The sequence below is a fragment of the Dama dama genome, chromosome 27, assembly GCF_033118175.1.
Source record: "Dama dama isolate Ldn47 chromosome 27, ASM3311817v1, whole genome shotgun sequence".
NCBI classification, from domain to species: domain Eukaryota; kingdom Metazoa; phylum Chordata; class Mammalia; order Artiodactyla; family Cervidae; genus Dama; species Dama dama.
The window spans coordinates 30963584-30979298 of NC_083707.1; the positions used below are offsets into that span (position 1 = coordinate 30963584).

Below are 15715 nucleotides of genomic sequence, written 5' to 3' on the forward strand. Positions count from 1 at the left end.
TGTTGAAGATCAGAGAAGACTTCAGAGGGGACGTACAGTAGACCTTAAAAATTAAGAACAGTGAGGCTTTCACATTTACTACAGAGTTCATGTATATTCCACAATTTTTGTTCCACTTCTTTTAATATTCTTTTTTTCATCTGTGGTTACATGTCTTTCACAGCTGATTTTGCAGTAATATCCACTCTTTAAAGGCACACTTGGAAAACCATAGCTTTTTGCCAAAGTTTACAATTTAGCTGTATCTGAAAAGAGTTTCTCCAGTGAGAAAATCAAATCTCAGTGTAGGCTAGAATAAAGTTATTTTCCTTACAGGTGGTACAGGCTAAGTGCTGAAGTTGTTTCAAAGAGAGTGGAATCCCTCACTGGAGACCTGGGTGGTTTTAATGAGGAAAGTGGGACTTTATATCAGCTTAGGAGATTTGGAAAGTCCCAAGAAAGGGGGAGAGCATAGATAGGGGGTCCTGAAAGACTGACAGAAGCAAGTAAAGGACAGAATACATCAGGAAACTAGAAACAGCCGCTATGGAGAACAGTGTGGAGATTCCTTAAAAAACTGGAAATAGAATTGCCATATGACCCAGCAATCCCACTTCTGGGCATACACACCAAGGAAACTAGATCTGAAAGAGACACATGCACCCCAATGTTCATCGCAGCACTGTTTATAATAGCCAGGACATGGAAGCAACCTAGAAGCCCATCAGCAGACAAATGGATAAGGAAGCTGTGGTACATATACACCATGGAATATTACTCAGCCATTAAAAAGAATTCGTTTAAATCAGTTCTAATGAGATGGATGAAACTGGAGCCCATTATACAGAGTGAAGTAAGCCAGAAAGATAAAGACCAATACAGTATACTAACGCATATATATGGAATTTAAAAAGGTGGTAACGATAACCCTATATGCAGAACAGAAAAAGAGACACAGAAATACAGAACAGACTTTTGGACTCTGTGGGAGAAGGTGAGGGTGGGATGTTCTGAGAGAATAGCATTGAAACAAGTATACTATCAAGGGTGAAACAGATCATCAGTCCAGGTTGGATGCATGAGACAAGTGCTCAGGGCTGGTGCACCGGGAAGACCCAGAGGGACAGGATGGGGAGGGAGGCAGGAGGGGGGATCGGGATGGGGAACAGATGTAAATCCATGGCTGATTCATGTCAATGTATGGCAAAACCCACTACAATATTGTAAAGTAATTAGCCTCCAACCAATAAAAATAAATGGAAAAAAAAGCAAAAAAATAAAAATAAAATAAAAAATAAAAAGCTAAAAAAAAAATTAAAAAAAAAAAAAAAAAGAATACATCAGGAAAGGAGCAGAACACAAAGTGACCGGAGCTCCATGGTGACAGGCTGCCAACACCAACTAAGGAAACAAGACTCTAGTTTCTGTGTGGTTGTGTGCTCAGCCACTCAGTTATGTGTGTTTCTTTTGCAGCCCCGTGGACTGTAGCCCACCAGGCTCCTCTGTGCCTGAGACTTCCCAAACAAGAATACTAGAGTGGGTTTCCATTTCCTGCTCCATATCTGTAGTTGAGGCCGTTCCAAATTTTAAGGGATGAAAAATAAAATATTTTAAGAAGACTAATCTGGCAGTAATTTTCAGGAAGACTAATTAGGAGGCTACTAAAGAATGTCTCCAATTAAGAAATAATAAGTACAAGAGAAAAGTTTTTTTGAAAGACTTTATGAGATGTAAATTAACCAGTTTACTTTCTGATTGTCAAAGCATCTCTCAGATTCTGTCAGTGGGGACCAGAATGTACTAGAACCATTTCAGAAATAGAAGATCGTGCAGGAGGAGCTAATTTTGGGAGAACAGGATAAGTTTGACTTTATATGCGTTTGCGTTAGGGACAGTCTGAACCAAGTGCCCTGAAGGAAAATGGGAATGTGAGTTTACTCTTATTATTACTGTTACTGTTGTTATTATCACCATCATGATGGAAATTCATTGGTTTAAGCCTCCAATTTAAAATTTCATTAACCTTGGAACTTCCTTGTGGTCCAGTGGTTAAGAATCTACCTTCCAATGCAAGGTACTTGGGTTCAGCCTCTGGTTGGGGAATTAGAATCCCAATTGCTTCAAGGAAACTAAGCCTGCAAACCACAATGAAGACCCAGTGTGGCCAAGAAAAGAACATGCTATTAACCTTGCTATTAGTAGTCCAAAGCCCTCAGTCTTTGCTGTGATTTAAAAGGAAGTAGTGTGAGGCAGGGCAGGGGTGGGTGGGGAGAGGAGGGATATCACAAGATCCTAGTAATTGTTTTTATAAAGGTGAGTGATGTTGAAATGAGGAGTCGCTGGGAGAGGGTCTCATGTCCATTCACCCAGAAGCCTCATGGGGTGCCTAGAGTGAAGCCTTTGTTTATACCTTGATTTGATCAGAGCTGAGGAAACAGATTGATACTTGGTGAACCAATAGGAGGCTGAAGTCAAATTTATAAGCAGTGAAATTTTCCCTTGTACAGTGATCTCCCCAGCCAAACTGGTGATTGGGAAGTGTCTGGAGAAATATGGACCTCCAGCAAAGGGAAGTGGATATCTGTGAAGGGTATTTCAGCTGGTCCATGTTAGGGCCGACACGACACTCTGCCTCCAGCAGAGCATTTACCTCTGCCTACTGAAATACTCACATCCAGCATGTTTGGGGGTCTCTCTCTCCTGAATGGTATGAGATGAACTCTTTTTTTTTTTCACCTTCCACTGCTATGCTCCAGTTCAGTGGACTCCAAATGCCATTATTGCTTGTGTTGGGCTTCTCCAGTGGCACGACTGGTAAAGAACCCACCTGCCAATCCAGAAGACTGTAAGAGACAAGGGTTCGATCCCTGGGTTGGAAAGATCCCCTGGAGGAGGGCATGGCAACCCAGTCTAGTATGCTTGCCTGGAGAATCCCATGGAGATAGGAGACTGGCAGGCTACAATCCATAGGGTCACATGGAATTGGAAATGACTGACGTGAGTTAGCACGCAAGCACGCCTGTAGAGTAAATTAGAGTCAAGAGCCCCCTCCCCAGATTCTGTTTCAGGGCGTCCACAGTGAGGCCAGGGAGCCCAGACAGCTGGCCAGCCTCCAGGAGTTCCCAGGCAGTACTGAGTGACTTTGAGCCAGTCTGATCTGGCGGGCAGGTGAGGGTCCCGCCACCACACCTACTTTAGCACGGGCAGCTCTACCTGTGCCTCTTGTATTTGTTTTCTCTTCTGCCAAAGATTTGTTTAAATACAGATTTTTGGCCCCTTAACAAAATCAGTCAATTATTTATCTAAGTTAACCTTGATCTTCTGATTAGCTCTGGTTTTCTTCGACAAGGTCATAAAATGACTCCTTAGAAGCCCATTGTTAAATTATAATCACATTTACTCATTCAACAGTTATTTATTGGTCATCTTCTATGCAACAGGTAACATGCTAGATACCAGTGATCCAACAAAGAACAAGAAAGATGAGACCTCTGCAGTCATATTCTAGGGCAAGAGAGGTGGATGGGGTGGAAAGAGCATAGGAGTAAGTAAAATCATTTCATGTTGTGATAAGTAGTATGAGAAAAATAAGCAGGGTTCAGTGGGAGAAAATCTCAGAGGGGAACATAAATTAAACAAGGTGTACAAGGAACACCTCCCTACAGAGGTGACTTCTGAGAGTCACCAGGCGTGCTAGCTGCTAAGAGCTTGAATAAGATAGTGACAGGCGGTCATAGAATTGCAGAACTGGAAGCCCTGATGAACTAACTGGATGGTTAGATGCCAGGGGTCAGAGATGTAATGGAGGTGGTGCAAACTCTGGCAATAGCAAGGTCCATGTAAAATGGAGACGCTTCTGTGAAAGGCGAGGTGGTCAAGGAGCAGAGAGTCTGTTGGGTGTTGGAGTCACTACACATGATGACAGAGCAGAGATGAAGAAGCAGAGTCTGAGCCTGGAGCTGAAGTCTTCAGTGCATGAAGTGGAAAGGTCAGTGGGAAAAGCAGATGACCAGATGGGGAGAGGAAAGAGCGGTGGAGCAGGACCCAGGTGCTTCCCAGAAGCAGGAGGGCAGGCTGCGGGGCGTGTCCCGGAAGCTGCAGGGAAAGACAAGCAAACAGCTCCCCATCTTCTGGCCTGAGGGTCAGACAAGTGGCGTAAAGAAGTGAAGTTTCATCTACTTGAAAAAGTGCAAGAGTCATCAGAGAAAGTCATGGGAAGTAAACATTCCAGAAGTCCCTGGAGAATAAAGGGAAATCTGATGACCACAAGCAGAAGGTCCAGAGGGTGATCAGAGGGCTGATTTCATTTTTGTTTTTGTTAATGGGGCAGGGAGAGAATTAATTGGGCCATCTCTAGACACACAAATTACAGCCTGAATAATAATGGACAACTGGGGAGCCTTGAAATTCACTGGGTCACTGGGATAAAATACTATTACAATGATGATGACTATTCAAACAATAACAAGAGCAATTATTGCTTGTCGTTGGAGTTGAAGAAGTAGCAGCAGAAATGTAGCAGCAGTTTGATCTCAGGGCTATGCTCACTACTTCCCATGCCACCGTGAATGACCCTGTGATCTTTCAGACTGTTACCAAAAGTGGGGACGGACTGCTCACTACTCAAATGCCGTTAAAGAGGCCAGGCTGATGGAAAGGAAAGTTTGCTTCATTTTGGATGCTGGTAACAGGGACTGGGGGGTGGGCAGGTGTCTGTCCAAAGGCTGACTGCCCCCTCCAAGACAGTCAGGTGGCAAGAGTTTTATAGATGGGGGGGGTGGTACATGCAGAAACAGCATAGTTGGCTCTAATAGTCGTCTTGAAATTGGTCATCGATGGTCTGACCAGCATTATCTTGACTGTTTTAGGTGCAGTTAATCTTCAGTTCCAGGGTTGGTTTGCTTTCGTTTCCTTGAGGCCAGTTCTCAGAATTGTGGCAGCTTATGTCATGGCTGTAGTCTGGTCATTGTGTGATCGACTTCTCCCACCTGCTGGGGGTGTCAGTATCTACAAGACAGCTCACAGATTATGGCTCAGGATATTATCTGTAGCCACTGAAAGTGAAAGTCGCTCAGTCATGTCTGACTCTTTGCAACCCCATGCACTGTACAGTCCATGGAATTCTCCAGGCCAGAATACTGGAGTGGGTAGCCTTTCCCTTCTCCAGGGGATCTTCCCAATCCAGGGATCAAACCCAAGTCTCCTACATTGCAGGCGGATTCTTTACCAGCTGAGCCACAAGGGAAGCCCAAGAATACTGGAGTGGGTAGCCTATCCCTTCTCCAGCAGATCTTCCTGACCCAGGAATCAAACCAGGGTCTCCTGCATTGCAGAAGGATTCTTTACCACCTGAGCTATCAGGGAAGCCCAAATGATACTTCTAGTTCCCATACCAGGAGTTGAACCTGGGCCACCCGGGTAGCCCTTGAGGAGGATCTAAAAATCCTTGACTTTGCTTACTGACTAAACTATTATTACTTGGTCACCTTTGACTGTTTTCCTTTCCTTCTTCATGTTCTTACTTCCCTGATTAAACTTACTTGTTGGCAAAAATTTTTTCCACAAAAGGCCAGAAGAGGACATGGGAGGCAAGGACCATGGAGTCCTGCTTCGTTTCAAAACCTCAAGTCAACTTTTATATTATAGTGAAAACTTTGTGGACTATAAGTTGTTGATCAGGGTAAAGAGGGACTCAAAGCTTTCATGTCACCTTGGCAGTCTCTGACAAGATAGCAGACAAATGCTTTTAGAGTTGAAACCCCAAATAGTTGGCTCAGTGGTGCGGTGGATCTTGGCAACTGTTTTATGGGGTTACACAAGTTGGTGTATGGTGGTCAGGGATTACTCAGTCAACCTTCTTCCACCAGAAAGAAGCATCTCTTCTTTTTTTTTTTTTTTTTTTATATTTTATTTTTTATTTTTTTTTTTTTTATCTTAAACCTTGAGTATATTATTATTATTTTTTTTTTCCAGTGGGTTTTGTCATACATTGATATGAATCAGCCATGGATTTACATGTATTCCCAATCCCGATCCCCCCTCCCACCTCCCTCTCCACCCGATTCCTCTGGGTCTTCCCAGTGCACCAGGCCGGAGCACTTGTCTCGTGCATCCCTCCTGGGCTGGTGATCTGTTTCACCATAGATAGTATACATGCTGTTCTTTTGAAATATCCCACCCTCACATTCTCCCACAAAGTTCAAAAGTCTGTTCTGTATTTCTGTGTCTCTTTTTCTGTTCTGCATATAGGGTTATCGTTATCACCTTTCTAAATTCCATATACATGTGTCAGTATGCTGTAATGTTCTTTATCTTTCTGGCTTACTTCACTCTGTATAAGGGGCTCCAGCTTCATCCATCTCATTAGGACTGGTTCAAATGAATTCTTTTTAATGGCTGAGTAATATTCCATGGTGTATATGTACCACAGCTTCCTTATCCATTCATCTGCTGATGGGCATCTAGGTTGCTTCCATGTCCTGGCTATTATAAACAGTGCTGCGATGAACATTGGGGTGCACGTGTCTCTTTCAGATCTGGTTTCCTCAGTGTGTATGCCCAGAAGTGGGATTGCTGGGTCATATGGCAGTTCTATGTCCAGTTTTTTAAGAAATCTCCACACTGTTTTCCATAGCGGCTGTACTAGTTTGCATTCCCACCAACAGTGTAAGAGGGTTCCCTTTTCTCCACACCCTCTCCAGCATTTATTGCTTGTAGACTTTTGGATAGCAGCCATCCTGACTGGCGTGTAATGGTACCTCATTGTGGTTTTGATTTGCATTTCTCTAATAATGAGTGATGTTGAGCATCTTTTCATGTGTTTGTTAGCCATCTGTATGTCTTCTTTGGAGAAATGTCTGTTTAGTTCTTTGGCCCATTTTTTGATTGGGTCATTTATTTTTCTGGAATTGAGCTGCAGGAGTTGCTTGTATATTTTTGAGATTAATCCTTTGTCTGTTTCTTCATTTGCTATTATTTTCTCCCAATCTGAGGGCTGTCTTTTCACCTTACTTATAGTTTCCTTTGTAGTGCAAAAGCTTTTAAGTTTCATTAGGTCCCATTTGTTTAGTTTTGCTTTTATTTCCAATATTCTGGGAGGTGGGTCATAGAGGATCTTGCTTTGATTTATGTCGGAGAGTGTTTTGCCTATGTTCTCCTGTAGGACTTTTATAGTTTCTGGTCTTACATTTAGATCTTTAATCCATTTTGAGTTTATTTTTGTGTATGGTGTTAGAAAGTGTTCTAGTTTCATTCTTTTACAAGTGGTTGACCAGTTTTCCCAGCACCACTTGTTAAAGAGGTTGTCTTTTTTCCATTGTATATCCTTGCCTCCTTTGTCAAAGATAAGGTGTCCATAGGTTCGTGGATTTATCTCTGGGCTTTCTATTCTGTTCCATTGATCTATATTTCTGTCTTTGTGCAAAGCATCTCTTCTTGAAGCTCAGCCAATGGAAGGACTGTGATGCCTGGAGGTGGCTCCCATACATAGTGCTTCATTCTTCTGCTCTTTTGCTCGATTTGCTAGAAAATTCCTAATCATCCCTGAAGACCTAATCCGCCAAGTCATACATTCCTTTCTCCATGTAACAAATAATTACTAGAGACTATAGACTGTTCTCAACCCTGAGAACAAAATGGTAAATCCATCTATATCAGTAGCTATCTCCCTCTAGGTGTATATACACATCTCTGCTAGGAAGCTTTCCCCCCTTTCTTCTCCTAGGTGGGTAGTCCCATGCTTTAGTCCCCCAACACATCATTTTTTTCATTCATCTTTCTAATACCCTGCTGACAACCCCACGTGTATATCTTCAGTTCAGTCTCCTCAGCCATCCTTTTCTAGTCCAAGTGAGATCATGTTACTTCTTTGCTCAGAACTCTCCAAAGCCTCTGTAGTTTACCCAGGGTAAAAGTCAAGGTTCTTAAAAATTTTGTCACTAGAGGAAGCCACCTTGTAAACCCTATCTCCCGACTTCCTTTATCAAGTCACTTCTGAGAGCTGTAGGAAGGATATGTTCAGATGAAGAACAGATGGTAAGTGAGCTGAACCATCCCACCAAGAGAACTAAATTCTCATCCTACTTTTGATACAGTTTTGTATCACAGGACATCAAGTAGACATTTCTGGATTCCCTAGTCTTTCTTCACTTAGGAAAGAGGGAAGGTCTCATACATGAATGAAACTCTATGATACTATGAAATTATTGTGATAAATGAATTTTAGAAAAATAAAACATTTTCCAAGGGGAAAAAATCATATATCAGTTTTTGCAAGTGCCTGGAAAACTGAAGTGGCCATTAGACTTTTATAATTGGCCTTGCTATAATTTTAGGTTATAATTTATGACTCTGAAATATTATGCACATTATAGAATGCCCCCCCCCAAAAAAAACAACAAAAGTCTCAATCCAAATACAGCTACATTTTGTATCTACATTCAGATGCGCTAAGTCAATGCTTGAAGGTCACACATTCTTCAATAGCTCAAGAATCATTGACCTACAGAATGATGGAGTTATATTTTATTGCATTACAGGCAAAGTTAAGATAGAAAATTCAGGGCTTTTTCCTTTCTATCTTGTGTATACTTTTCTTGCATTTTGTAAGATTGTAGGGGGTTTCTCTGGTGGCTTAGCAGTAAAGGATCCATCTGCAATGCTGGAGACACAAAGAGATGCAGGTTTGATCCCTTGGTCAGGAAGATCCCCTGGAGGAGGAAATGGCAACCCACTCCAGTATTCTTGCCTGAAGAATCCATGGATAGAGGAGCCTGGCTGGCTACAGTCCTTAGGGTCACAAAGAGTTGGACACAACAGAAGTAACTGAAGATGCACACATGCACAAGATTATATAATTGACAGCCACAGATGCAAAGATGGTACAAAAATAATAACAAACTTACTGTGACCATAGATTCAAATCAATAATCAGTAGTTTGGGGACTTCCCTGGTGATCCAGTGGTTAAGCATTCACTGTGCAATGCAGAGGATGCAGGTTCAAGCCCCAGTCAGGGAACTAAGATCTCACATGCCACGGGGCAACTAAGTCCATGCTGCAACTACTGAGCCTGCATGATGGAACAAAGGTCCCACGTGCTACAACTAAAATCTAACACAGCCAAATAAATAAATTCTAAAAAACAACTATTAGTTTTATCCCAATAATATACAGATAATTTTGCATGAGAATATCTGTTAAAGTAATATACCACATGAACATTAAATGGATAACATAATAACAACCCAATTACCTATACTGTACAATGTGAAGCTTCAGTTCAAAGTTCCTGGATAACATTTTTCCTTGTTACATTTTCTGTGAAGAAGCCTATGAACCACATATTCTGCATGCTTTGCTAAATTGTTCTGGCAGCTTACATGAAATGTGATCCCCTGGATAGCATTTTAAAACAATTGTGTTAAGCTCCTTATCAATATACCCATATTTGTGAATGTTCTTTCAACATTTCCCATTCTCTATTTTAACAGAACCCCAAGTCCCACATGCTCGAGGATCCCAAGGATAAACAGGAAAATCTACTCAACTCCAAGAGGCCTACTAGGGTCTTCACGGAGACCAACCACACCCAAGGAGAGGCTCCAGCTTTGCGCAGGAACCCAGGGTCACCAACAATTCAGTTGATTGAAAAACAGCAAGGGACGAAGATCCTTTTCAGGAAGTTCAGTGAAACGAATTGGTCGGTGGACATTCTCCCTTTAAATAAAAGCTTAGTCACAGACAGCAAATGGAAGAGAATTGATGCAATTCAAGAAAAACGTAGGTCTTTCCTTCGGGAATTTTGCAAGAAATACGGTGGGGTGAGTCGTCCTCAATCCCACGTTTTTCACATGGTCTCCAGGATCTACGTAGAAGATAAACACAAGATCTTATATTGTGAAGTACCCAAGGCTGGCTGCTCCAACTGGAAGCGAATTCTGATGGTGCTCAACGGCTTGGCCCCCTCTGCGGACAACATCTCCCATGATGCTGTTCACTACGGGAAGCACTTGAAAAAGCTTGACAGCTTTGACTTAAAAGGGATTTATAGTCGTTTAAACACCTACACCAAAGCTGTGTTTGTTCGTGATCCCATGGAAAGATTAGTGTCAGCATTTAGGGACAAATTTGAACATCCCAATAGTTATTACCATCCAGTATTTGGAAAGGCAATTATAAAGAAATATCGGCCGAATGCCTGTGAAGAAGCATTAAATAATGGATCTGGAGTCAAATTCAAAGAGTTCATCCATTATTTGCTGGACTCGCACCGTCCTGTAGGAATGGACATTCACTGGGAAAAGGTCAGCAAACTCTGCTATCCCTGTTTGATCCACTATGATTTTGTAGGGAAATTTGAAACTTTGGAAGAAGACGCCAATTACTTTTTACAGCTGATTGGAGCTCCAAAAGAACTGAAATTTCCCAACTTTAAAGACAGACACTCTTCTGATAAAAGAACCAATGCTCAGGTGGTGGGACAGTATTTAAAGGATCTGACTAGAACTGAGAGACAGTTAATCTATGACTTTTATTACTTGGACTATTTGATGTTTAATTATACAACTCCATTTTTGTAGTTTGCTTTCTTTTTCTAAAACTCTGTATTGACTTTATGCCGATGGCCTCAAATCAGCTAGCTGTAACTTTCCTATAATTCTCTGTATGAAAAAAATTTAACTAAGTGCAGTTGTCTTGATTGAATGAAGATTTTTGCTAAATATTATGAAACCAATTGGCACAAAGTTATAGGAAAATTACCTAACAGAGACATGTAAACAATTTCAGTTACTCTAGAATGTTTGGGAAAGAGCTGCTTTTGCATTGTGGATTATATTATAGAAGCAATAACCCAGCCAGCTGCTACATAAGCTACAACTGCCTCTTTCAAGGGTAGGAAAAACGATCAAAAATAGCATGAGTCTCTGTCTCCATCCTGGAATCTGTTGTCTAAAGCGCATGGAGATATTTTTAGCAGTCTGTGGCATATGAATCAAACATTGGATAGTTTTCTTACACCCCTGGAAATGTTTCCATCAACTGTAATGATAAATCAATTCTGAAATGGCATTTTGGACCTGAATGTTTTACTTTAGATTGGAAGGCATTATGTGATTTACAATATGAGAATATAACAGAAAAACCAGATGAGGCAATGGCTTTTTATATTCGACAGCCAATAAAAAATGCACAACATGCTAAGATCAAAGCAACAAAAGCAACCTTCCACTTCCAGAAAAACTTAAGGGAATTGACTCCATTTTCTTTTGAGCCCATTGCAGAGACAAAATGAATGTCATCACTAAAGGTCTTCCCTTTTGAAGCCCAAGATGGAGAAGTTTAAGCTTCATCAGATACAAATGTGCTCCTCATTCTGGTTTAATTGGGTAGAGGGGAAATTGTTTCAGGATGGAATAATCATCAAAAACAAAAGTTGCCACTCTGAATATAGATCTCAAATGATAACAAAGTTTTATAAGAATAGCATCAAAAACAAAAGTTGCCACTCTGAATATAGACCTCAAACAATAACAACGTTTTATAAGAATACTACTTGAATCAAAGCATCATGTGCATAGCTTTAGATGGAAATGCACTCTAAGAATAGCTTTTGTCTAATTATTCAGCTTGGGAATGATTTTTTTAAAACTAATATACCACTTCAAAGATAGATTACATTCTAGAGAATAAACAGGAGAGCCCCTAGAAATGTTGTTTTTAATAGGCTTCTGCATAAACAAAATAAGATATTTTTCTTTTCAAGTTTATTCTCTACTAACAGAATCAAATACTATTGTATTCATATAGTCAGAGTCTTAGGAAAATAGGACTGTGTGTCACCCCTATGAAAAGTTGTAATGCATTTTGGAAATTTTTTCCAAGAGACCCTAAATTGGTAGATGCACTTGGATGGGAAATTTAATTGGCTGACAGTTACACAGAGTTAAGCAAACCACACATTCAAACCCTGTTCAAACACTTTTCTTGAATGCATTCCTCTCCTCCAACTATCTTTTTTTCTTGTCAGTAAATATTGAGCAATGTCTCTCCAAGAAAGGGAGGTATTAATATTTGAATATTAATAGACCAACATAGCTACACTCATGCTTATTTCATTTTGACTTTCCATTTCATGGCTGAGTTTTCATGAATTGATTCCCTCTTAACACTCGCGTGCCCCATTCCATCTGTCTCCTGAGGAGAGGGGAACTGCAATGGGCCGCCAGATCATAAGTACTAAACCTTCTAAAACCCAACTTTTACTACTTTTCCACTCCATTTACTCTTGCCTCTAAACCATGCACTTAAGCTGTGCTCTCTGTCTTTGAGGAGTTTTACTCGAGTCATCTAAATGGTATCATTTAGCTTTTGCTATACCGTGTAGAGAGGATTCCCAGTCACTTAGCGACATTGAGCTTAGCTTTTTATGGAGGAAAAGAGCGAAAGAACAGAAAATATGCCAAGAAGCCTAACATTTTATGCCTAAACTACACAAAACTTGTTTTACATGGGATCTTGATATAAAGGGGAGATGCAGTTTTCTCAAAGTTACTCTTGAAACCATATAAAGAACAAACAAAAAACCTTTCTGTTCATAACTTGGAAAGAAGAAGGTGGAAACAAGGATCCTGTCTCTCCTATTAGCATCTCTGATGCACTTGAAACTATGGAATATACTCTGTGTTTATACACACAATCATATAATATACATATGCAATCATATATATATGCACATTTGACATTGGTGATAGAGCAGAGGGGTGAGAGGAAGAAAATTATACACAGTGCTCTCTATCAAAGCTCTTCTGAGAATTCCCTAGTGGTCCAGCAGTTAGGACACCATACTTCCACTGCAGGGAACCTGGGTTCAATCCCTGATAGGGAGCTGGATCCCACACGCCAAGAAGTGTGGCAAAAAAAAAAAGCTGTTCTGTATATTACGCTGTAAAAGTTCCTTTCCTGACCCTTTCTATAGAGCTTCTGTAACCATTAGAGGCCCTGTAGACATTCTTTTCTTCAGTGGACTCTCTGATGCCAGCTGGCATCTTGTGTGGTTGAGTTCCAGGGGCCATGTGTGTTATTATGAAGGAAGAACATTTTTATGTACCTGTTCTTCCTTCCAAATGACGTCTTTTTGTGTTAGGGTCAAAGAAGCTGCCATAATCCTGGATTCCTTGGGATTTTAAATACACTTCCCTTTTGTGTTTGCATGCGTGTTAGTTGCTCAGTTGTGTCTGACTCTTTGTGATCCCATAGTCTGCAGCCCATGAGACTCCTCTGTCCATGGGATTTTCCAGGCAAAATACTAGAGTGGGTAGCCATTCCCTTCTCCAGGGGATCTTTCCAACCCAGGGATCGAACCTGGGTCTCCTGCATTGTGTCTGAATTCTTTACCAGCTGAGCCATCAGGGAAGCCCCATTTCCCATTTATCTCCCCTGAATTACTCTATTTCTCAGACCAGCTTACGTTCACCTTTGTCATTTCTGCCTGTGTGCAAATGCCAAATGTGAGCATCGCTGCTCCATTGGACACTCACCATTTCTTGGATGTAGTTTCCTACAGGCAAGTGACCAAATCTGGACTCATCTTCCAGATGTCCAATGTTCCTATTTGAACATTAGCATGCTTTAGGTGTAATTGTTAGTCCTCTAATTAAACCCTAAGGATCTTATTTATTTTTATAGGCAGCAGTAACACAGGCCCCTTCATCCTGTTATTCTCCTGTCTGGAATTACTCTTAGGGTAACAAGTGGGCAATTACACCCAGAATCATAGTTATTTAACCTGGTAAACTACCTATGGATGGGCATTATTGATGTGACTGTGCCCAGAAACTGCCACCAACTTCAATGGAGATGTATACACAGGACACCCAACATTCTGACACCTAACTTGTTATTGAACTTCACAGTTTATAACTATCCAGCAATTCAAGAACTACTTGTACATCATTTATAATTACAGAGTGCAAAAAAAGACTTACGCTTTTTCATGAATAATTATTCTTCAAAAAGGTGTTATCTCCCAAACACTGTGTATTAGTGTTTAGCTGCAGGGAATTTATAAGCAGACACAGAGAATTTTTGAATACTAGACTTCTCTTTGAAAAGATCACTTGCTGAATTGGTAGAAGTTGGAATTAGTAGGCTGGGTTACGATAAACATCTCCTTACTCTGAATGCTCATCTGGCCCCTTGGGGCATCTTTCAAACTCTAGGTCTTGTAGACTATGGTGAAGCAGAAAATTTTGCCCCTGGCTAACATCCCTAAAGTGTTCTGATATTTGAAGAATGGTTGACAAAGGCATTTAATGGTAGATAGATAGCGCTAGTGGTAAAGAACCCACCTACCAATGCAGGAGACTCGGAGTTCAGTCCCTTGGTCGGGAAGATTTCCTGGAGGAGGACATGGCTACCCACTCCAGTATTCTTGAGAATCGCATGGACAGAGGAGCCTGGCAGACTATAGTTCATAGGGTCACAAAGAATCAGACACAACTGAAGTGACTTAGCATGCATGCAACCACCTCAGACCAGGGCTAACATAATTTAGTCCTACTGTTCTGGTCATACCGTTAGGGTCTCAATCTTAATCATAATCGTTAATAATAATATTCATAATCATAGCTAATAGTTATTCAATACCTAAGTGCTTTTCATGCATTAACTTAATCTTCGCAGTCAATCTAAGCTGTGCTGTGCTTAGTCGCTCAGTCAGGTCTGACTCTGTGTGACCCCATGGACTAGTCCGCCAGGCTCCTCTGTTCATGGGGATTCTCCAGGCAAGAATGCTAGAGTGTGTTGCCATACCCTCTTCCAGGGAATCTTCCCAGCCCAGTGGTCAAACCCAGGTCTCCCACCTTGCAGGCAGATTCTTTACCATCTTTGCCACCAGGGAAGCCCAAGAATATTGGAGTGGGTAGCCTATCCTTTCTCCAGGGGAACTTCCTGACCCAGGAATCAAACCAGGGTCTCCTGCACTGCAGGCAGATTCTTTACCAGCTGAGCTACCTATCTAAGATAGGTGTTATATGCACCCACTTCCCCTATATAATAAAGGAAACTAAAATAGGCTATGCTTAAAAGAGGCATGACTGGTAATTAGGTGGGGTGATAGAATGATTCCAACCAGAAAATACCACTACCATTCTTAAAATAATAGACAGGAAGTCTTCTACATACAAGCCTTCAAGTGTGAATTTTCAAAAATCCAAACGTGCATTCTATCAACATCAGGCATGAGTGAAATTGCAGTTTGCCCTCCATCTCCTGTTGCCGACGATCCTTCAGCTCTGCCGTCTCCCACCTCCTCACTCTCCTCCAGTCAGTAACTCTTCTTGCCTGTTCACTCCATGCCAGCCCCTGTATGCCAGCTGCTGTACTGCACTACTGTACTTTTCAAGGTACTGTACTGTAAGATTAAAAATGTTTTATTTTTGTGTCTGTGTTTCGTGTATTATTTATGTGAAAAGTATTATAAACCTGTTATAGTACAGTACTATGTAGCCAATTATGTTCTCTTACCTATATTCAGAACAGCCAAAGGCAAGAAATAATTATTGGCACCCAGAAACTTTTTTGACATTTCAGATCAGCTTATTTCTTTATTCCTGCTAAGTTAAGCTAACAGATTCAAAGATTTTATAAAAATTTAGGCCTCCTATCCCTCCCTTTTTTTATTCCTAGCTGATCATGAGTCACAGTGTTCTATAAAGAGGGTGAAAAAAAGTCCTGGG

The 15715-nt window shown here is 41.1% G+C and overlaps 1 protein-coding gene across 3 annotated transcripts in view; it reads left to right on the plus strand.

Annotated features, from left to right (window-relative positions):
• The window catches only part of CHST9 (carbohydrate sulfotransferase 9), a 286898-nt gene extending 271480 nt beyond the window's left edge, over window positions 1–15418 (plus strand). For all 3 annotated transcript variants that reach the window (XM_061130830.1, XM_061130831.1, XM_061130832.1), the window contains one exon: window positions 9470–15418. In XM_061130830.1, the coding sequence (XP_060986813.1) occupies window positions 9470–10558 (1089 nt within the window). In that variant the 3' untranslated portion in view covers window positions 10559–15418. The remainder of the gene's footprint in view (window positions 1–9469) is intronic.
• Window positions 15419–15715: the final 297 nt, after the last annotated feature.